This window comes from Lycorma delicatula, chromosome 2, assembly GCF_047948215.1.
Source record: "Lycorma delicatula isolate Av1 chromosome 2, ASM4794821v1, whole genome shotgun sequence".
In the NCBI taxonomy this organism is placed as follows: Eukaryota; Metazoa; Arthropoda; class Insecta; order Hemiptera; family Fulgoridae; genus Lycorma; species Lycorma delicatula.
In genome coordinates this window covers 220,762,198-220,788,154 of record NC_134456.1, presented here as the reverse complement: position 1 = coordinate 220,788,154, position 25,957 = coordinate 220,762,198, and the positions used below count along the sequence as shown (strand labels likewise).

General features: G+C 28.3%; 1 protein-coding gene across 4 annotated transcripts in view; it reads right to left on the bottom strand.

Annotated features, from left to right (window-relative positions):
- The window catches only part of LOC142319663 (protein O-linked-mannose beta-1,2-N-acetylglucosaminyltransferase 1-like), a 111,944-nt gene that overhangs the window by 70,045 nt on the left and 15,942 nt on the right, over positions 1 to 25,957 (bottom strand). The window contains exon 1 of one of the 4 annotated variants that reach the window (XM_075357214.1): positions 3,531 to 3,606. The exons of 2 other annotated variants lie outside the window; for them this stretch is intronic. In XM_075357214.1, the coding sequence (XP_075213329.1) occupies positions 3,531 to 3,574 (44 nt within the window). In that variant the 5' untranslated portion in view covers positions 3,575 to 3,606. Of the gene's footprint in view, positions 1 to 3,530; positions 3,607 to 18,623; positions 22,208 to 25,957 lie in introns of those variants that run through there. One more of the 4 variants, XM_075357212.1, reaches the window with a different exon arrangement.

The window sequence follows — 25,957 nt, the reverse complement described above, 5'->3', positions numbered from 1 at the left end:
AAATTTTGATTACAATGTTTAGAAAACTAGGGAGGGAATTAGCATGATTTGGTCAGTCAATAAATCTTTACCCGTTGGGGAGGCTTGAATTTTTTAAAACATTTTTTAACAGGTATGTAGTAGGTTCTATGACTGATTTTCATCATATTCTGCAAGCCTTCATGTAACTAATCTATAGCATTCTTGATTCAGGGCTCAGAGACAGCAGTATCCCACCTCGTGTAATGAGTGCTAATGTAGCTAGCTACTAGTTACATACACAGATCAATAAACTAAATGCATTATTAATCAGAATTCAACAGATGTTGCTGTGCACTATCAAAATGCCATTCCTGTTAAAATTTAATCGGTTCATATAGTCTCAAATTATCAACATCAAATGGAAGGCCGGTAATTACCATCTATAACATTGCATCACACAAGCGATCCTGTGATGAATGAATAAGTAGTGATTTACTTTAAAAAATTTATGGATAATATTAATCATCATATTTATTACAGATATTGTAATTGATTTTATTACGTTATGAAGTTATTACAAATCCATTCAGTCATGTATCAACAACAGAATCGTAGAAAGTTATACTCTCTTTCCCTCTCTCTAAGAATATCATTGTTTTGTTTTAAATGGTTTTCTATGAAGGCAATAGCTATGTATAGGTAACACATTGAGCTATACTTGTCTGATAAACACAGATTCAAATTTTATTCGTTCAGTACAAATCCTGTTCTTATGCTAACCCTTTTCTACACCAAAAACACAACGCATTTCTGTACAATATACATATCACCACTCACAAGCAATTCTTTTAATAATATTGGTAGAAAGATATGATGCAGATGATTCTTGTAAGACACAATCAGCATCTGGTACAACATTTAAATAATAATATCTATAGACAGCAGTGAGAAAAATCTTAAGATAATGCAAAAAAACAAAAAAATTAGGAAAAAACTTTAAGTATTTACTATTAGAAACAAGAAAACCTAAGAAAGAAATGTTGCAGAATCAAACAAAATGAATTTTTACAAAAGAAGAAATGCAACGGATAACAAACAAGTAAAATTTAAAAGCGGAAGAGAATTAAAAAAGTAGAAGCAAGCACAATTTAGTCAATTTGACTGACAGAGAAATGGGATACAGCACTATTATTAAGTCATAGCTTCTTTCATTTCATAATGAAGGATTTATCTGAGTCTTTTTTTAAAAATTATTCAAAAGAAAGTAAAATTAATCATAAATTCAACTAAAAAATTATGTTTATAAATATGATGGTACCTTATGTGGATTTGAGCTTTACTTGAAAAATATTAGCAATAAATTACCTCTTGCAGTCATTTCATCACTTGATATGCTGCCTTTAGCTAATGAGTGAAACATCTAGGGCACATGTACATCGAAATCTAATTCAAAGGGATTGTTTGCGTATTTGAATTGTTAAAATTTCTTCATTTGATAATTCCAGAGGCACATAATTTCAAGCTCACATACACATATGTATCAACCGGTGTTTAATGTAAGTAATCATTTTGAGCCTAAGTTATTTCTTTATGTCGGCTTAATTTACTTATTATTTTTCCTCATAAAACCTTTTATTTAATTAATTTTTATAAACTGATGGTAATTCTATATCAGTATGAGAATCTCAATAATCCTCAATAACTAACACACGTATGTGAAATTGAGAAACAATTATTTTTTTCTGAAATTGAACAAAATATAGCAGTTACCTTAGTATTAGATAATGCACATTATCTAATACAGTTTTAACTTATTTAAAAATTCTCACCTTATAATCCATCATATTATATCTTAATTATCAACAAACAATGAAATACTGTGAATGGTATTAATTTTTACAATATTTTGCATAAAAGAAAGTCTGTCTGAAAAGTTATTCTGTAAATCTTATGAATCACCATTTGCAAAAAATCAAGTATTATACTACATTAAACTTTTTTCTGCAAAATTCTCAAAAATTTCAATTATTGGGAAAAACCTGCAGAGATTACACAAAAGTGCTCATAAAAAATTATCCCATTTTTTATCTACTCTCATATAATGCAATTTAACATTAACAATTTTAACAGAATGTATAAAAACATAAACATTAACATACATTAAAGAACAGTTTAATTAAAATAACAGTTGTATGTATACATCATATTACAGACCTTGTACTTAATCTATACAACTGTTTCAATGTGGGGCACTGTGAAATGAAACCACTCTTTTCTTTTTTAGACAGCCAAGATAGCCAACTTTTTCAAACTTACTGTTAATTGAAATTATCAATCAATGTATTTAATATAAAATTAGAAAGGTGGTTCCCAGCAAAAAAAACGTCTTCTTTCATAATCAAAATAGGAATTCTTTTATTTATAATATAACTAATACTGAAACTGATAATTACAAAGTAAAACTACTTTTAATAGATAAAACTATACTCTTAAATTTACTTAAAAATTATTTTTTCTTATATAACCTTTTTAACAAAGTTATGGAACAATAAATCTGTACTATTAGATAAACAAGGTAATGATTGTAAAATACCAAATTGTAAAGGATTTTTCATATCAATATAAACTGTCAATAGTAACACAGAAAAAAAACAACGTTTAATAAGGTAGAATACTCAATTTTTCCTTGAAACTTTTCACAAGATATAACACTTAAAAGGACAAGTACTTTCTTACAATAGTATACACATTCTATCGTTCAAGTATTAAGTATTTATATTAACTTCCTAACCTTTATCGAGAAGGAAATGCAAAAAGGAGTTACATCCTTGTAAAAGATCACACCAGTGGGAATAAAATTCAGGCAATTACTTGTTTTCAGAGTAGATAACCATGTGGGCATGCCTTTGAATGTGATAGTTATTTATCATTTTTAAATTTGTACTGCCTAATTTTTTTCTGAAATTTTGTTTAATAAGGATTATTTTGAATAATATATTTATTACCATTTGCTTTTAGTCAAAATGTAGCTCCTGTACATATGAATTTATTTAATAAATTTACTACTAAATTATATGGCATACCAATAGCACAGTAATACCAGAGGTGTAAACATAAAATTACTAATTTTTTGAATATAAGATTTCATTGGGGTACTTTATAGGTACCTGCATGTGCCTACATGAATAAATGTATATAACCACTAAATGGTAGTAATTCTTTAAGAATAATTTTTTTAACCAAAATTTTTAATTTAAATTTTGATGTTTAATCGATCCTCAAATCTGTAATTTTAAAACTGCAGCCAATAATAACAGTTTAAATGGCAAAAATAATTTTATAAAATCTGTCTGCAATTGTTTAAAATAAGTAACATTTTAGTTTTTCACCTAACACATAAAAACTTTATCAAAATCATACAAACTAGTCTTTAAGAACTTCAATTCTAAAATAAAAGTATTTTGCAATAACTTAAAAAATATATATTAATGGTATTAAAACTTTTTTATCTCAAAAATGCTAATGCACATTCTTATAAACCTAATAAATAAAACTGGTGACAAACTGACAATTTGTTACAGAGCAAACAGTTCAGATAAATGTCAGACAACATACAACGCAAATCAAACTAGAATGTTTGAACAGTTGCCAGATAGCTACTACTAATAATAATGATAATCATCCTAATCACCAAACCACCAAATGCCCTCATGCACTCTACATTCAACATAAAGGTTCAAAGAGAACAGCAATGTTCTCACTGAGTTTTTACTTTTTTAGTTTTAAAATTACTTTTTAAAAAAAGATCTTACAATAAAGATGAAATGGAGCAATTTAAAAAAAAATTAAATGCATACATCTTGCAAAAAGTATCACAAGATGTTGTATAAGAATCATTTATCACAATTCAATCATCAATCAGACAACTAAGCATAACCAGACATTAGCTTAAACAAGCTTATCATCCAAATCATAAGATATAACAAAACGGTTTAAAAATAATTATGTTAGGTTCACATGAAAACATAACAAATTATTAAGACAGTTTTTATTCCATAAATAAAACGTACACAGAAATAACAACGTTACAGTTACTACAACATATGAAATATGTACTTTCTTTTTGGATAATACATACAATGAAAATCACTTTGCACAAGTCAGTGAATAAAATAAAAATATTTAAAGATTAAAAAAATTTTGGTCATAAATATAAAAAAATGTTGTTTCACAGTACATAAAACACTAATACAAACATTGCATATTTTATAATTTTGGTGAATAACACTAGTATAAAAAAGACTAGCTTAACAATAATGTGAAAAGTATAAAATAACAGATACTATTATGTAACTGACTTAATAAATACCCTACAGAACAATTACACATTACACAATTATAATATATAAACAAACGAATGTAAAAAGTAATTACTTTTTTTTAATTTTTCAATAGAGTTGGAACTATTTAAAAAAATAATTAAATGCATACATCTTGTAAAAGTTATTACAAGACCATGGATAAAATGAAATTATTATCACCATAAATAATATTATAATAAAGATAAGAAAAGAAATGGAATGTGCTAAATCAATAATTATTTTTAACAATTTCTGTTCATTCTATCAAAACATAACAGGATTCTACAAGTAACAAATTACTTATTGTCGACCACATAAAATATTTTATATTCACTTTAAATAAATTGCACCACATTTATAAGTACATAACATTACAACAGTAGTAATAAGAAATTAATTAACTATAATCTAACAAGTTTTTGCACTTAATTACCTTGTATTTGTAATTGAAATTAATGGAAAAAATTGTATTAGTTAATTTACTATATAATTAAGTAACCATCATTAACAATAATATAAATAACAAAACTGATTCATCATTAATTTAGAATTATTGATATTTAAAATTATAACTAAATATTAATTTAAGTATACAAATTAATTTATAGCAGTGAAAAAAAAATCTTAAAGGTAAATAAGTACAGCGCCGACATATATTAAATGTTGTAATTGCCTTGATATAGATGGTAAGATTATTTATTAACGCTCTAATTCAACTGTAATCTCAATATTTTAAGCAAATACGGTCGGTCATTTTCCCTAATTATAACTACACATTGCTGACAAAAGAACATTTTTTAACCATTTCTTTTTTCCAAATCTGACTGGAATTTGAATTCAGAATCTCTCAAATGAAAAGCAAACATGCTACTATGGAAGTCAGTACATCGGTATACAAAAAATATAAATGACCATTACTACACAATAGAAGAAATATGGTACTGATTTACAAGGTAGCAGCATTCTTAAGTCTGTATCAAAAGTACACAAGGAATAAATGGCTAACAATTTGTAAACATAATAGCAGAACTGATTTTTTACTTCAAAATTAGTTAATCTTTTGTGCCTCCAATAAAAAGAAAGCAAGATGCGCCTTATGAAATTCAGTTAACTATGTTTTCCACGTGTAACAGAACAGCCAGCAAAATTGTGAATTTTTCTCAAAAGAAATCCGGTAGTGAATATTTCTGAATTATGAAATTAATAGGTTTGCTATTAATAAGTTTTCATTTTTAATAAATTATGAAAAGAATTATTAAATCAAATTACTTCTTAACTGAAATAAACAAACAATTCTAGTGCAATGTTGAGATTAGCAAAATCATTCTACTGTGGTAATACAATTTTATATGTATCATCTCTCCTGATAAAACCGTATAATATTAAGCAAATAAAGATAACAGGCTTACAAATGAACATCTGAATATTGTATATGTCATGTTAATATTAAAATTTAATAATATTGGGATGCTGAAACTAAGTATTTTCAGCAAGGTCAAAAACACAGTTCACCAATAATCAAGTATTTGTTGAGATCAAACCCAAATAAAAGTAAAATGGATTTTATATCAACAAAATAAATAACTAGTACTACAAAGTTAATCATGATGATGCCAAAAGTAAATGTAATAAATAAATTAATATTTTATTGAAATTACTTTCAATTCTACTAACATGAAGTTACTCATTTTCAACCTAAATATTAAATATTTGCCAAATACCGCATAAATTAAAATTTACATTCACATTTCTCAGTTAATATACAGTATTGACTTTCTAATATTTCATCAGAAGGTATAAAATTTTTTTAGAAAGATGTTCCCTCAACTTCCTGAACTTGGCAGAACTTAAGAATTTCTTTCAGTAACATATTCTCTCTATTCTACAATAGGAACTAGTCTGTTATAATAACAAATAAGAAAAAGTTTTTCATTTAAAAAATTGATAATTTCTTTATTTTAATTATATATTACAAAAATATCTATTTTATGAGATATAGGATCATCATTACATAATCTGATTCGAGGCACAGAACTCTTTCATCACATCGGTCTCTACCTTTTTTTACTCCATTTGAACTTCTGAGTTTCTATTAGCTCCCTTTTCCCTTTAGAGCATCTATAAGTACAGTTTTCTGATACATCCTACAAGTCAGCTTCTAATTCTAAATTGTTCTACTATACATGCTTCTGTTCTCGTTCATTCTCATTATTATTATTTTACTTTTCATCTGGTCATAACACTTAATTTTCACCTATCTACTCGCATTTCAAATATCTCCAGCACATCTTTATCCCTTTTCTTTGAAGTACAGGATATTTCATTTTTGTGGAGTATCACTTATATTATAGCAACACCAAAACTAATAGTTGAATTGCTATGAATAATTATCATAGAAAGAAAACGCCTACAACTTGATGTATGTTTTTCTTTTCTTACAACAGCTATATAAATAACTTTCAGCTTGAAGACAAAACATTGATCATCCATCTCTCTGTAAGCTTTCATAACTATCTGGCTTTTTAACCAGCCTATTTAGAAATTAATAAGTGAACTCTCACTTAAAGAAAACACTTTCACTATCATGCAGTAGGTCTGATAAAAATGTTTAGAGCAACATTAATAAGACTACAAAACTGGGAGGAAGAAATAAACAGAAAATTTTAGTAAATTGTTATTACCAATAACTATTAAAATTACCACTACAAAAAAAAAACTACTTATAATATTAAACAACTTTTATGACTTAAATACATACTTTATTTTCTTTACAAAACTTTAGAAACTCCCACTACTTTCATAATTTTGGTCAGACTTTTTTCAACATGGTACAGTAATATAAAGTTCACAGTACAATGTTAAATATTTTTTCAAATTGCAAATATGTCCTTTCCTATCCCATCCAATCTGAATGAAAAATATATACATCAAGATTACAATTATTTTTAAAAACCTCACATTTTATGTCCAAAATTCTGCTATTAAAAAAGTAATTCTATCACAACTAGCAGCTTTCCATTTTCCTATAATGGCTTTCTGCTAATGAAATGCAACAATGGTCACACAGGCTTTAAAAATTACTTGCAAGAATTTTCACACTACAAAAACCTCCTTAATATTCCACCTCAACCTTGAATTTTCGAAGAGATTATACATCGAATAACACTGAATCCATTCAGAACAACTTTCTATCTTGGCTGACTCACAAATTTAAACTTCACCATCTTGGCAAACAACAGCTTCAATTACTACATAATTTACTATCTCTTGTATGTCGAAGAGAATACTTTAATTTACTGTTTTTTCATAAAGCATTACACGGGTGTAATCCTATGGAAAATGAAATACAGTTACATATACCTGGACGCAATATTCAAAACTTTTGTCCTCTTGCATACTCTACACAACTTATCTCACCCACAGAGAGATGCGCTTCAACTGCTGTAAACAAATATGATAAAACAGACTTTTTTCAACCGAGGAAGAATTTTGTTTTTGAACTGAGTAGGTTTTACTCCGATATAGTACAGTTATTAAAAGCATAAAAACCCATAATAATGGATTACTACAGAACTTCACTAACCCTCTTCTGCTTGACCGTAGTTGTTATATAAATTAAAACAATTTTCTATTAATAAATAAATATTTTAATAATTAAAATCAATTATATTGCATAACAATGATGTAAATTTCTTTTGTGTCTATTTTACCTGCACATATATATATTGACAGTGCTGTATAAGTAACTGAAATTCTAATTAAATGTAATTGGATGAAGGAGATAAGATGTAAATTTTTTAATTTATAACTAATGTTATAATTGTTATTAAACTATATTATTTAAATTTGTTTCCTGAATTATGTGTATTTTTAATTATGTGTACATGTTTATCTGTAATCTTGTATTTATGCAAATACATATAATAATATAATTGTGTAACATAATTAAAACACCAGTATTACTCTTATTTTTATGAACTAATAATTATATGAGCTATGATTATGAACCAATGACTAATAATTATTATGAACTAATGATTAAATTTTGTATTTTTAATTTATATTTATGTATATATATATATTTTTTTTATGTACTACTGTGTAATATACAAAGGCTATAGTTAGCTGTCCTATTGCACAAAAAATACAAACAAATAAATAAATTAATGCAAAAATCATTCAATCCAGACAAAGCAACAAACCAAACATAAACTTAAACTGACTTAATTGTAATTAAATAATGGCTTTAATAACTTAAAGGCATTTAAATTTAGTTAAGACTGATAAATTTTTATAATTATAAATTAAAAATAAAAATGATTGCACTGATTATGTTATTTTGTACTCATTTACCCTTAAAATTGTTTGTTTAGAAGAAAAAAAATATTTTACAAGTTTTTTAAATAATAAAAAATTGGACAACAAAATTAAAAAGAAACAAGAATTTTTTAAAGAAAATTCATATTAAAATAATTGACAAAAAATTCACGACAGGCACTAATTATTACACCTCAGCCTTCAAAAAGATATTCCATTACAATTAACCACAAAATCTCTATGCAACAATTTTTCTTATGCAAAAGGCTATTTTTTTTTTTAAATATAACAACAGTTAATTATACAATTTATTTCACAATAACACAGTCCCTTTTCACAAGATATTTGTTATAGAAGTAATTTATATAAAATACAAAATATTAAAATGAATGGTTAACAGTGAATAGTGAATTAAAATTTCCTACTCACAAGTTATTAAATATAAGAAATGAATTTTAAAGTGTTAATTTATTAGATTCATAAAATCTGGGCAGAAAATAAATAACAAGCCCATGAACACAGTATTTTTCCCTACATTACCCTCTTTAGTATTATAAAAACATTTCATACATAAAACATCGAATAAAGATTTACAAATATATATATTTTTTATATTATAGATATCTTTTTATTTGTATTTATATCATACAAAATATACAAACGTAGTAAATGATATGTTATTTTATGTTAAGAGATGAAATTAATAATAATTTGCAAATAAAGAGCAATTTGTAGGGAAACAGTTGATACAATTATGTATAAACACAAAATTCTGGAAACTCTGAAAATGGTCTGCAAATTAGAATAGTTCATGCAAAAAACTATATGTCAGTGTAACAGAGGAAAAACTTGAAAACAAAACTAAAAGCAGAGGAAATGTAGGTTGTATGTAATTTAAAAACATCAAGTTAACAGAACAGAAAGATACATATAATCATATCAATCACAAACCAAACAAGCAAATTATTATATTTTTAAAGAAATTTTTATATACCAATAATTAATCGCTAGAATAAATGTAACTTAAAAAAATTACATAACCTACTTAATCTTAAAACAACAAAAATGAGAGAGTTAAATTTGTGATTTAATTAAATTAGAATTAAAAAATATATATAAAAAAATAACAAAACAGCTGCCAATAAATTCAATAACCACCAAAAAGTAACCACATCTCACATCTCTTAACATGATAATAAATAGTTTAACTTTATTTTCTTTTTTAAGTCTTCCCATTTCTACAAAGAAACTAAGTTAGTAACCTATTATAACATCATTATGAGTACATACAATACCACAAATAAAACAAATATTATTTATCACAAAATTAATCTGCTAATTTCACTGCACATTACTATAAACAATTCTTACTACTACACATACAAACCACTAAAATGTATAATTAGTATAAAAGTCTTAAATTTACAAGCATTAATACTAGATTGGTAATAATCTTATAGAGTAAATCATACAGTTATAAAAACCTGCCTACATCGGAACCAATAATCAACATATTGCAACAGAATTTCCCACCTTGTGTATATAAAAAAATCATAATTTAAAAAAATTTTCTTTTAATACTCTCATCACAGAAAAACTTGTCTGTGAATAAAAAAATACATTGGATTAAAAACTGTATTTTCTACACAATAAACTTCAATATTTTCTGCATTATATGAAACAGAGCCAAAAATTATCTACACTTTTCATTCTATAATTTATTTACACAAAGATAGAGGGGGTTCAACATGTACATCATTTTTCTACATAGTCATCTCCCTTGTCAATGCACTTGGTCCAGCAGTCCACAAGCTAGTGTATTCCTTCCAAGAGGAAGGTTTTTGGTAGATCACGAAGCCACTTTTGCACCATTTCCTGCACATCTGTCAGTGGAAAACTGACAACCTTGCAAAGCATCCTTAAGCACCCCTAACAGATGAAAGTCACAGGGAGCAAGAGGTAGGCTGTAGGGATGATGTACCAGTTTCAACTTGTTAATAACTATAACGATGTGGAGCTGTGTGCAGGTGGGTGTTGTCATGCAACAACTCTTTCTTCAACAATAGACTTTACAGAAGCTGGAATTGTCGTGGATAATTTGATGCCAGAACCAAGACTGATGTTCAAAGAAGATGCTATCCCACTGATGATAATTCACCTACTCACTAGAACAATCTCTTGAGCTTGCTGAATCTTATTGTCTGTGCTGGAGGTTGACAGGCATCCTGCTCCATCTTCATGCGTCATACTCCTCTGGCCACTTTTTAAACTTCTTGATCCATAAAAAACAATTTTACATGATAAAGTAATGTCCCCGCATTGTGATAAAAGTCTGCAAAGAATTTCAGCCCCTTTCACACTCTCCAACCAGAAAAATCGGATCACTGCTTGTTTATCCTAGGTGCAAACTGCTATTGAAACGGAAATGTTTACACTGTAACTGAGGGTAGGCAAATGACACAATTGGGATCAAATTTCACACAGGTTAAGTGCAGTCATACAACTCTATGCATGCATGCGCAGACAGCAGTATGACAATTCTGAATGTGTGTTATGGTGAAAGTGAAGATAATTTTTTACTCATCCTTGTACGTCAAAACTAAATTTATTTTAAGAAAGGCTATAGTAATTGTAGAAAATTATTCATAAAAAAAGTGGTCCTGTTTTTCATTAATTCTCCTGGTAGTCAATCTCAATACTTAAATTTGTTAATAATTAATAATATCAGGTTGTTCTAGAGGTAAAATCATTGTTGCAGCTCAGCTGTTAAGTCAAAGGTTCTGAGGTTCAAATCCTAAGTAAAGGTAAGTTACTTTTACATGGATTTGAATAAACATACCGGTGTACATTGGAGGTTGGGCTCAGTAAACTATACATCTCTCAGGAATGGTTGGCCTAAGTTTGTCCAAAACTACACCTCATTTGCATATCATACATATTATTCTAATCTCTCTGGGAACTGACTGCAAATGACACATTAAAAATAGAAAACTAAAATTTTCTTAATACACTATATATTTTTTAAATTGTGTTTTAAGAACATTAAAAAAAGTGTATTCTCTTGTTTAATTTACTGAAAGTCAATTTTAATACATCAACCACTTTGAAAGTTAGTTTTAATATGGCAACCACTCTTTTTAGTTTTCTCGGCTATGAGTAAACAAAAAAGTTTTTTATTCAGAACACAATGAAAAAAGGAGTTGAAAATGTCGAGGAATCTTGGATGTCTACACAGTACATTCATTACCTTGTTCTTTCTATTCTTTATAGCACTTTACAAAATGGCAGATATAGTTGGACTAGTACAAGATCTGTACAGTTTCTAGGCTTACATGAAATGAATTCACTAATTTTTATTAAATAGCAAAGATTCCAATCCATTCTAAACGAACTTTGCTTTTTTTCTTTACAACCCTTTTCAGTATAGCATTGTTAACTGACATATGAAACTTTACCATACTGTAATAATGCTGTTAAAGAACATAATTCTGTACAAAAAAAAAAATCATTTCTAATAATTAAAAGTAGCAAATTTTTCTACAGATCACCATACTGAAACTGATCATCAGAAAAATTTCTTTAAACTGATAAAAACTATTAACATAATTTAACACTGACATCTTTAAGAAATAAATAAATTATTATTCTGATTGAAACATAACATAATTATGCATAAATCATAATGGAACATAATTATTTAAGAAAATGCATGAATTTGACATCACAATGAAGCTTGTTAATTATTTAATTGTTATAATTTTTACCTTGACATAATTATTTTCAACTTCCTTGAGTGCCCATTCAATCTTTATCTCTGTCATCATTGGCTGAGATTTGCCATAGAATGATCAACCTTATAATTATATAATCAATTATTACTCCTCCATTTGTCTAACACTAGCAAAAGAATTCAAACTCTTGAATTTAACAGATAAGGTAACACAGCAAGTACATTTACTTCTTATGCAGACCTTAATTATACAATTAATTGAGATTTGCTTATATAAATATTGACAGCGTACGGTGAAATAGCATACTGAAGTATTGACAGCACTACTATGAACTGACAATTTTAAGGTTTTTATTAATGAAGTCCACTTTGCAATTGTAAATCATTTTTAATAGTTATTACTATGAAACCTGCACAACTAATGATTTTACAGCAAGACTTATGCAATGAAATTGAGAAAAAAGGGAAGTTCTGGTAGATTATATTATTCTACTCCATCAGACTTTCAAAAACCCCTATGTAATAGATAACATATATCATAAAAAATAATCTAGAACCTTCATTACTATTAGTAATTTGTTGATAACTGGAATATTTGCACATGGATTTGACATAGGAGAGAAACTAAATTTCTGGAGAATACCATGTTTCTTGGTATCTAAATTGAATAATGTCCAACAAGCAATAAAGGAGAACCAGGAAGTTCAAACTGCACGCCCAAGACTTATGCACAAAAACACGAGAATTATTTGTGTAACTTTGTAATTCCCACAAATTTACTTAAAAAAATAATAACAATACAAAGAAAAAAAGGAAAAAGCATGTTCTTTTATGACATATAGTACAGTTCTAATACCAATGTATTAGCATAATAATAATTATGCTTACTTCATTCTAAGAAATAACCATTAACACATTACCCAACCTTGCAGAGGTGACTATAACACCCAAGCTACCTAGAAAGATCATTTTTAATGCATCCCTAACACAATACCTCTCATTATCATTGAATGTACAGTAATCAATTTAAAGCACATTTTAAACCTTGAGGAGAGTACTAAAATGACACGGAAATCTCACTTTATCACTAAATAACAAATATGGAATTGTGTAAAATGCACAGCTTAAAAATTCAGTATTAATTTATAAATAAATAACCTGCAACTATTTTTTTTAATATTAATCCCCCCTTTTTTTTTGTAAAATCACAGCTCATTTAACTTAAGGATATGGTCATCAGCGATTTAATGGGTGACCAATGCTTTACAAAAATTATATTAAACATGCAATTAATAAAACTTTATATTATAATTACAGAAACTCCTTAAAACATCAGTCTTTTTAAATTACAACATTTATCAAGTATTAAATGCAGATTGTTACTCCATGTCTGTACTATAGCTTAAACTTAATAAATTTCATTTTTCACCGTAAATTTTCTTTAAAAGAACCAATTAAATATCAGAAAGCAATTGATTAGATTACAATGAAAGACACAGTAATTCTTTTGTAGTATTAAGTAATGGTCACACAGCTGATCACACATTTGACTGATTTGAAGTACATAAGTTATGCTTTTCCTTTTTTCCCCTGGCAATTTGGCAGGATTAATTCACCCAGATGCCCTTTCTGTCACAAATCTTCCAATTGGAATGAAGTAGTTAAGTAGAACAAATTTATGTGGAAAATACTGTGCCTAAATGGAATTCAAACCCAAAATTTTCCATATGAAAAAGAGATCATTCTACCACAGAGATTGGAACCACATAATTCCATCATTTCACTAAATATTGAATTAAACAGTTAATACTAAAATCAGCAAAGGTTTGAAGTTTCTTATACTTTTGTTTGGTAATAAAATGTGTCTATTATTTAAAAAAAGTAATACCTCTATTTAAACAAACAAAGAATCTCTGAGAACAATATGTTCATAGTCTTATTTTTTATGAATCCCAGGATAAACTAAGATTTTTTGCTCCTTGATATTCTACTAAAGGCAGGTTTTACAATATCAGATTATTACAAAGTAACGACTACAATCTAAACTCAGTATAGTGATGTATAATCAACTCATACACTTATAATAATAATATTAACAGCTTTTACATATAACATCTACACTTTAACAAAAGATAAAAACAACAAATCAACCGTACATTTAAAAGAGAATGTTTTCAATTTTTTTTTCAATAACAGTACATTGAGTTTAATATACAATTTAAGTACAAATAAGATAGGGAAAAGTATTATTCATTACATTAAAATTCCAAAAATTTTTACAAGTTATACAACTGAATAAAAATTCAATTTAAAATGAAAATTATCATGTTACATAAAGCAATACAACAATAAATTAATTTGCTGATATGAATTCAACAATGACAAGAGATTTCTTATATTATCATTCATTAAAATAATTATTATCAAACTTCATAGTTAAAATTTTATGAAAAATGATAAAATTGAAGATATGTAAAACTAATACTTAATGAAATGTAAGGTTAGATTACAGATACATTGATAAATCTTAAATTTACATGTAACATAAAAAACTACACAAAAATATAAAATATAACTACATAAAACTACTGAAGAAATTGTTCATGATGTGCTCTTATTTTTACACAAACAATGCTTTAATCGGTAAAACTTCTTTAAACAGGGATTAGACATCCCGTAGAGAGGCATTATCACTGTAAATAATATACTGAGCAAAAGTTTTAAAAATTAGCCAAAAACCACTCTTTTTCACTTGTTCTTGAAATAGTGAAATTTCAACATATCTTAATGCAATTTATAATTGTACAAAAAATAAAAAAACGGTTAAGTAAATTTAAACATTTTATCTACTATTTAAGATAAATTTTTTTCTGATGGTGTTTCAGTAAATTGCTATTTAAAAATAATACTATTTAGTTCAACAAATACAGCTCTTTTGACCAGTAAATAAATTCTTTGGCACTCAAATATGTCTTTATTATAATTCTATACTTATAAAAAGATTTAATTAACAATGGAATGAAAAAAGAATTAAGAAGAAAAGACTAATATCTATTAAAATAGCAGACAAAAAGAAAATTGAAGAGAATTGCTGGGAGAATATAGTTTATTGTTCAATGAACAACTGTTCAAGCAAACACAATGCCTCCATTTCTTCGTACTTACAAGAAGCAATTGTACTTATTCTAACAACCAACAGAGGTTCCCGCACACTTTAATGTAATTTTTTTTCCTTTACGCAATTCTTTTTCTATACAATTGTTCAGTGAAATCAGTGACATACTGTTAAAATACAAACTTAAGTGAAAAATTCTAATATTTTTTGACAGCCTAAGTAGAAAATTTTTTAAAGTCATGTTGCAACCGTCAATTTTTTTCTTTTAATTCTTGAATTACAGATAAAAAACTCTGCTCTCTTAAAATCACTAAATTTTTTATAAAACCAATTTACAAAGCTAAGGAGTCATACATAATCACAAAAACAGCCAAAAAAAAGTACTTTTTGTACAACTTCACAATTTCTTTAAATTAATTTAAAATATTAAGAATAACACTGAAAAAACAAAGTTTAACAAAATATACAACTCAAATTTTTCCATTAACAGTTCATAAGTTATAACAAAGGGAAAAGACAAGCTTTTCCTTTCATTAAAAATAGTATAACAATTCATAATCCTCATAATACGGCAAACATCTTTCTGACTAATGAAGATCGCCTTCAAATTCTTATTTCTTAATGTAATTCATACATAAATTACATTTAAACACAGTATACATACATTTTTGGTAATATTCTAAAATTAACATAAAATATTTCTAAGTACGGGTTACAACTTTGTATTTAAGTACAAAATTAACATGACAAAGATTTACTGCTATAAAATATTACATACATAATGCTTAATGAAAATCTTTAGCTAACAGAGTTTTTTAAGATTTATTTCATAAAAACCAATAATTCTTTTAAGGTGGTCTTATATATGTCATTTATTGCCAACAAAATGACATTTAAAATTACTTTAGTAAAAATAAATCAACCACAATTCTCAAACTCTGAGAAATCAAGAAACACAGCTATTATTATTGAGCAGAAACAGAAAGGAATGCATTCTAAGCAAATATTTACAATGGAAAAAAAATGTTATTCACAGTGTAACAAGATACACGAAAAATACAAGTTATATATAGTAAACTAACTGTTCAACTGGTACAACAAATATGTTTTACATTAATTTTACTTTTTAACTGGTATCAACTGCATTAACTTATCACCAAAAAATCTGAATAGTAAAATCACCCATAATCAAACAGCAATAGAATTCAGAGTTAACTAACTTCTGTAATGGACAGGAACCAATCAAGTATATGCAACTTTGATAGTTTGCATTTAATCCCAATACTGGGTGGGCCAGAAGTTGCTACCCATTGTAAATATTAAGATTATCTTGTTTGTGATCTTCCCATTGATTTTAAATTACCACTTTTGTTTTCATCATATGGTTACAGACACAACCAGGGTGCACTGCTATTCAATCAAAAAGCTGTTGTATACAGCTGTTATGCTCATTGGATACTGTTGATTCTAACTTGTGAAGATGTTTACTAATGAAGAAAATCTCTTCATTAATGAAGAATTTTTGCTTTGAAAACCTGGTACAAAGGTGGTTATAATTTAATAATAAATGAAATAATCATTTCAACACTGTTCCACCGACACGGAAGGCTGTCTACAATTTATGAAAATGTTTTGAGAGAAATGCATTTACAGCGTACAGCGGACTGTCCCAGTTCAGCTAGGCCATCATTAAGTGATGAAACTAAGCTTAAAGTTTATAACTGGTTATCCAGAGCCATAAAATATCTACTTGTAGGCTACCTCTCAAACAGAATATTTCTAGAACTTTCTGTTTGGAGAATTTTACATAAGACTAAATTCAAACATTAAATACATTGTCTCATACATGGCCTATTGAAAGCCAACCCTGATCGTAGGCTGCAATTTTGCAAGACAATGTTAAATGAAGTAAGAGAAGGTTAGATAATAAGTTGTTTTCTAAGGTAATTTGGAATGATGAGAAAACTTTCAAATAACAGGCCGCAACAAACATAACTGTACCTATTGGAATTCAAAGAACCACAGAATTGTTTTTGAAAGCAGCTAAATCGACCTGGTGTTACTGTTTGAAGTGGTATCTCATGTCGTGGAGTAATTGGGCCTTGGTTTTTTGATGAATAATAACAGAAAAGAAAAGTACTTGGAAATTTTGGCAATCTACGCACAATTCCAGGGCTACAAATGAACTACAACTTCAACTTACTTTACTTTCAACATGATGGAGCCCCACCCCATTACACAGCGGCTGTGAAACTATGTTGATGAGTTATTTGGTTGGAAAGTTATGGATGATAACTGGGTGGCAATAAAAATGCCACCCAGATCTTCAAACCTTACACCCATTGATTTTTTCTTTAGGGGAATTGTTGAAAACTTGAAAGATGTTATTCAAAACATTTTTGAAGAAATATATTTCAATGCATGACTGTGCAAAGAAGTATGCTTAAACGCCCCACGTTGTCTGCAGAAATGTATCGACAAAGGTGGAATACAATTTGAGAAATAATGTAATAAATAATAACGGAGCTTCAATAAAGTGTCAGTTAGTTATGAATTCAACTTATTTCTGTATTGTATTCAAACAGTGACTTTTATGATGGGTAGTGAATTTTGGCTCACTCGATATTACCACCTGTTTTCATTTTTGAGATACCACTTCCAGACAAATTACAGGAAAGTATACCACCACTACCAAAGAAGGATACAATGTTAAATATATATACATATTACTTTATCATTAACAAATTTATTATTTATTAGAATTTACAAATAAACACAAAATTTTTACATTTTGTAGCTCTTTGAAAGAAAACAATAATATTTAAAGAAACATGTTTACGCTTTTTAATTAACTCAAGAGTTTTTTATTTTAGTTTTCTTCAATTACTGTATGCTGTACTAAATTAACCCCTTTATCACACACTTGTTAAATATAGCCTTCAAATAAATTGCACATTTATGAAACATAATAAATGATAAGACTTAGTAAAAAGCAATGCTTATTGTAATTTATTGTTTACTTAATTTTTTTATTGAATACTAAAAATGTTTTATATTTTTCCCTAAAACCACTTTCAATTTTGTTAGGAAAAAAATTACTACCATTAATTTAAAATTTTTAAATTATTATGTATCTATACATAAATTTTTCCAAAATAGATCCTTTCAGGAATCATATTCCTCTGCACTATACAAATTATATTAATCCAATCAACCCAAGTACAGAATTAATAAAATAGGATGACATTATCTTATTCCATAATCCAAGCAAGTGCTTGGTTGGTTGGATTATGAAATAGGTGCCATTGGATTAATATAACACACGCACGCACACGCACATGCAAAGTAATTACAGCGCAATTTATAACCACGAAAAACACAACTTAGACGGGGAGATAATCTGCTAATACACTTACAAAAATTTAATGGGCTCAAAACACTATGTATCGCTTTTGAAGTGAAATATTGAAACAAATTAATTATTCATAAATAAACCTTCAGTTACTAGAATTTGCTACAATTACAAGCAAATAGGTAAAAATTGTAGAATCAATGAGAAAAATGAGTACAGATGTCACTACTTTTTTCGTTTTCAAAGTTGAAGTAGGAAGATAAAATATCAGTACAAAAATAACCGTGCGCGCGTGTGTGTGTGTGTTAAAGAGGGTTAATAATTAAATAATGTAACTAATTCAAAAATGTAAAAGTATAAGAAAACATGAGATCATTTCTGGACAACAGATACCAAATGATTGTCTGCAGGATACCAAAATTCAGCAACTTCAATTGCTTTTGGCATTTTGTCGTAATGTACTATTTTATAAATAATTATAAATAAAATGTTTTATAAATTTTTTTTTATTTAATCTTCATAATTTTAATTTTAAAACTTTTAACCAAATACACACTATTTCACTTTAATCACGCATTTCAATGAAAATGTATAACAAAATCTGGCTTGCATTAGTATATATTCATTTTAATACAATAAAGTAATTATCCTTTGTAGTGCCAGTTTTTCAGTAATTAATCATTACTTTCACATCCAGTTTACTGTGAGAACTTCAAAAGAACATTAAAATACTACATATCATTAAACAATGCATTCTAAAACATAAAATCAGTATTAAATAATTCTTGCTGTTTTCATTTTATTTTTTATGACTAATTTATACAGTTAAATAATTTATAAAAGTAAACTGAATCATATGATTATAGTACAAACTTCACTCATGAAGCACCAGTACTTACTTCTACTGGTAATGAGCGTACTTCTACAGGATAAATGCTTGTTTAATAGAAGTTTCACTGCAGTTGTTTAACTTTAACTTTGCCCACATTAAATAATTATTACAAATTGTAAGATATAACTAACAAATAAATAAGATTAATAATTTCTAAATTTTCTGTAATACATCAACCTATGATTTCTCTATGTGATTTTCTTCATGTGAGAGCATTTTTTGTGATTTCACTTATTTTACAAAATCTCTCATAAAATTAGAAATCCTCCAACTTTGAGTACTTAACATAAAAATTTGTTTATAAACTAAAAAAAATTATTGTCATGTACCACTGTCAAATAATTTAAAAGGCAGTGGAGATGCTGTATTTGAACATTATTGATTTCAATAAAATAAACTATGACTAGACTTTAGGCATATTGTTGTTTAATTCCTGCTATCTTAATTTTGATTTGGATTTTCTTGGTGGTTCTAGATATATTGGGGTAATATTAGCAGGCTTAAACTGAGAATATTCAGACTGTGGTACCCCAATTATAAGTAAATCACTACCCTTTACACGCATCCTCCACATGCTTTTATGATATCCACGAGGATCAAGATCCCAAATTTTAAAGCATTTTGCAACCTGTAACCAAGTTACAAAATCTTTAGGCTCTTCCATTTTAATAAACATCAGAAGGACATCACTTTCAGGTTTGTCAGGAATGAAGTCTTCTTCACAAGGTGATTTGCTATGATCTACAACAGATCCTTTTAACATCATTTTTACTAATAATTCTTCATAGTTGTTTTTTATCACTTCATCAATATTTTTCATCTGTACAGAGGATTGTGTATTGAAAGATCTGGTTTTGAAATAAGTGTCCTGAAAATACGAGTTCATATTTAAGCCAGAAGAGCCAAAATGATAGGTTCTTGAAACTTCTGGAATGATGCATTCTCTCCCTTTACGGACTTCTGGCATTCTCATCCACATATCCCAATCCCACATCTTTTCTGGTGTCGGCCATTTAGGTTCTAATTCATCTTTATACAAAGAACGCTTTAATATCCATCCCAAACCAGGCATTGTTTCCACCCTGTACAAAACACTAGCATTACTGCTTGTATGCTCATAACCCTGATCGTTCCACGCTGATATACAATAAATAGTAGGATCCTTTTCCATTAAATCAATAGTCTGATTAAAAAAACTAAAGAAATCTTCGGAAACATCTAAATCTTCTTCAAGAATTATTGCATATGAAGCTGTAGGAAATATATTAAATGTGGCCGTTAACGATGCTTTATAATGTTGTGAAATTCTTGCATTTTTATTTCCGATCGGAGTATGCTGAATACCTCGCAGTCCAAAGAGTTTTGTAACTTCTAGTGGTTCTTCAAAATAACCATCTATAAAGACTGTTATCATATCTTTATTTGCACCTCTTGCAGATAATAATGATCTCAACATTCTGTATAAATAATGAGGTCGATTACTGGCAATTATAGCAACCGGTACATTAGAAACTCGGCTGTTTTCGATCGGTTCTGGGCTAAACACTAATGATGCAGGCTCAGAGCAACTACACACACTTCCATACCCTTCAATATGACTACAAAATTCTCGACGACGACTATTTTCTTCGGATTCGGGCCACTCACACTCACTCTCTTCTTCAGGAAGTAAGGGAACCTCAACTCTAAGCAAAACAGAAGCTCCCCAGGTATTGAAATCAGTACTTTTGCTGTAAGATTCGCCGTACATTTTAACACTTTTCTGAGTAACCATGGCCCACATATCACGCCAACTGATCATTTGAGCACGACGAGAACCTAATCGTCGCAGTAAATCCCTTGCCGGTTGTTTCATCTGGAATGTTCCCTCATCTTTTATAGCAAAAATAATAATACGCCCATCTGACACCATATTCAAGAATAAAGCCATAGCTTCATCCTCATGTGATGTATAAGTATCAAAAATCCTTTGAGCCATTACACTTCCTGTTGCCTGATTTAAAACTAATACATGAATACCACGACCTTCACCTTTTTCTGCATCTTCTAATATAGTTGCACCATCCACAGTGACTGCTACTCTAGACTGACTAGATAGAACTTCAATTGTAAGAGTTTTTAAAGAACTGCCTTGAAAATGAAGATGGTGCCCGTCATTGTTATTAATGCCACTGTTCATAACATAAGCATCATCGGATCCCACAGAATTAGCTGCCACTGGTTCCTCTTGCAACCGCCGACTCGTGTCCAGTATGAACATGACATTTATACAAATAGTTATAATTAATACTATTACTAAAAGAAACTGGAACGTTTTAGCAAGTATTCTCTGCTTTGTCATAAGCCTTGGCACTGCCGTAGTCAAATGAGGATTGTACGTGCCAAGCTTGCGAGGCACAAAAGGCTGAGCCTTAGGATTGGGCTGCCAATACTCCATCTTCTTACATCAGACTTCTTCCTCAGAGAATGTTTCCATCACCTGTATAAAAGGAGTAATGTAGGTATCCTAATATAATATAATATAAATATTAATACTAAATATGGTTACTATTTGGTACAGAATTTAATGGCAGCACATTAACAATATATTATTAATTAAAATAAGTATGTTAAAAAATTTTCTGCTGATACAATTTTTATTATTAGTGAGTGATTAATAAGCACATGCACTATTCAAGTGAACTGCCTATGAAACAATGAGGATTAAAAGAACAAACCTTAAGATTTATGATAAAAAAAATCTATAAAGCAAAAAAAAAAAAGACATAAAAGAGAAAAGACATCGACTGCAAATGTTATAACACCACAAATTCTCTCAATGACTAACACACGCACATGATTAAAAAAACCATATCATTAAAAAGTCACCAATTTAATAGTTAAATGTTTATATGATCCTGACCAAGATTATAAATCCCAAAACAATCAATTATCAACATAAAATTACACAAATAAAATAATTAGTGCAAGTCACTAGTTACTGCAATTGCAATGAAAAATATGTAAATAAAAGCTGTGATTATATCAACCATAAACAAACAGCAAAAAGAAACTATCAGTATATAAACAATTAAAACTAAAAGTAAACAGTAAAGTACAAAAAAAGATCCAAAAATGAAAAAAATTATCATAAATTAATTCCACTTTATCAGAGAAATTTCTAACTTTCATAACACCGCTGTTACATAGCAGAAAATACACATTTGTTGTGATGAATCATGTTTGTTCAAACAATATTTGAAATATATTTATTAATAAATCTACAAATTTAAGGAAGCAAAAATGAAATTCAAAAGTACGAAATGATCTTGCATTAGTTTAATATAAAAATGTATAAATCTATGCATGAATTAGTAGAATTTATAAACTCATATAACTGATAAGTTGATGAATATTGCACATTTTATTACACTGATACACAAAATAAAACTTTTTTTTAATGTTTCTCCAAGTGTGATACCTTATTCTGCATTGTTTTTTGTTCTTTTGTATAGATTACAGATCTGTAGATAGAATATTTCTATCACCCTCAGTTTAACAGAAATGGCAAATTCATAGGTCTATAAAAATTAAATACAACAAACTTATGTTATGGGATGCATATACTTACATTAAAACTTTTTAGCAGATTCTCTTCTTTTATAGATAGCCTCAGGAACATTTTGAATTTAAGTCCAAAAGTAATCAGCTAGCAAGCATACTAACACATCATTTGCCCTTGTAAAGGTTTTCCAACATTGAAATATCTTTATGGAAATGTTCACTGTGTTTATCACTTACTGCCCCAAGGTCTGGCAGGAAGAAATGCAGATGTGAATGCGGAAAATGTACTTTTAGTGACATATTACATCCCATTGCTTTCCCATAAGAATTTATCAGTTTACCTACAGTATCCTGGTAATTTTGTGATTTATGGACATCCAGAATTTAAAATGTTTTTAAACGCTGTCCAAGCAGTGAGAATTACATCGGTTGTGGGCCAACAAAATTCCCTTCTTTAATTTTTCCTTCGCTTACTTAGGTAATTTCTGTCTTACGTACAAGAATCTTTGACTGTTCTTCATACCTTTTTACATAATTTTTATTAATCTCAGTTTGGTATGAAAGGGCAGTAAAAATATTTTTTCTGGTTTAAATAGACTCATGAATGTTTTTTTTGAAGACTTAAGTTATACTGTTTTACTATGTAATGCTGATCTCTAGCTCAAATGTAACAGTATTTACTACTACGGATTAGTAGGTGTATTGTATACCCTACTTGCATGCCTAACAAACGAGCTATTTCTTTTAAATCTCCAGACACGTTGCAACTGTAATTTTTATAATCTACTTTTTCAATAACAGTTTTCACATCATCATACATTTCTTTCATATTAATTCCAAAATGGAGTGGTACAGAAGGACTCTACTAAAAGGCATTTGTATGCGTGTCTGTGAGTGTGTGCATCCCCCTTAGCTGAGAACAAGCTTACATGATCAAACATAGACAAATGCCCGTCAAAAAATCATATGAATTTTTTTTTAAATGTTTATAAACAATAAGTAAGAAGCAGCAACACCAACAATAAGAGCAAAAAGAATGAACATGCTTACACGACTGAACATACTGCCCGCCAAAAAATCAAAAGATTTTTTCTTAAATGTTTAAAAACAATAAACAATAATAATAATTGTAAGATAAATTAATAAATTTTAATATTGTAATTCATTCATTCAATATCGTAGCAGATCTTAAAACACAACTATTTTCGATAAAAATAAATCAATACTGAAAATACTATCAATTATCCATTTAGAATCCACTGACATTTTGTCAGAAGGTTAGTTTCGTATTACGATAGTTTGTTTTGTACATTGAATACATAAATAATAAATTAATTATTTATATTTACGCTTTCAGCTCTTGTAGTGAGTGAATTTGTATATTAGGATCTTGATGAAATTGTGGATGGTCTAGATTGCTAAGTGGAACAGTAATTTTTGTTTATTTAAGAGAACAGTATAACGTGCAAGCAGATTTTTTTTTGAAGTTATTTTGGTTTTAGAAAGTGCAATGATGGTAACCCACCCTAAAACTTATTTCGAATGAGGAAGGGTGTTTAACTGAACAATGACTAACCCTTTTATCACTTTTCCTTGATAAATTTTCATCATTCAAAAAATATATACATTTTTACATAGAGGTAATCAATTTTGGATACGTAATAATAGCATTCCAGGATGCCATCCACCAGGGCAACCTGTGGAGGCATGCCCTGCAGCTAGTTTATTACTATTGTGAAGCAGAATTGCTTTTAAGCTATCCTTGGAGAAACAAATGAAAAGATGCCATTCCTCAGGTTCATGAACTCAGCCTAATTGTAACATAGTAACATACGCTAATCAATATTTGTACAGTAAGCTAAATAATTTTCTTCCAGCATAATATTTAGAAAAAAATATTCTACCACTCTGCTGGCTTTAATAACCTAAGATTTTTGTATTTTTGTAAGTAAATTCCAACTTTGCAATCTTGAGCCTAAAACTTCAGCTTGATCTTTTGATAAGTTTAAATGTCTTACCAATTCATTTACAATATTAGATGTGACTCCTGGATTGTAACTCCAAGTCCGAATCATGATTGTCTTCTTCCATAATGTCTGCTTTTCATGAACCAAGTTTTCAAGAGCCTTGAGAACCAGAATGCATTCACTGTGAGGTTCAAGTCTGAGTGCAGATGGCAATGAAGGATATAGTACAGTGTATTTAGACTTCTTAGAAATTCCAAACAAATTAGTTAAAAATAAGTTAAGTGATCCTTTGGTGCATGCCAAACCAGAGACACTAAATGAACAACACCTTCATAAAAGTCAACTGCACAGTTACTGCCCATATTATATGAAGAGCTCATGTCTTACTCTGATCATCAGTTTTACAAAGTAAAAATTACAATTTATAAATTTTTTTAAAGGTGTAATGTTTTATGTGAATTTATAGTGAACTCACCATATACATAAAAAAACTGTCCAAATCATTTACACGCTTATGAGGGATGAGACTTCACTGTTCACTAAATACGGTTGTCACATAGACTGACTGAAAAGATTATACTATTAAAAGCAGTAGGCTAATAAAGCCGGCAAACTCTGTGTTCATTTTGAATTGTACAGACATGATGAATCTTGTTGTGTACACTTCATCAGAGCATGATGTGAGCTTATGTTATGACTTAAAAGTTACTCATATTTAA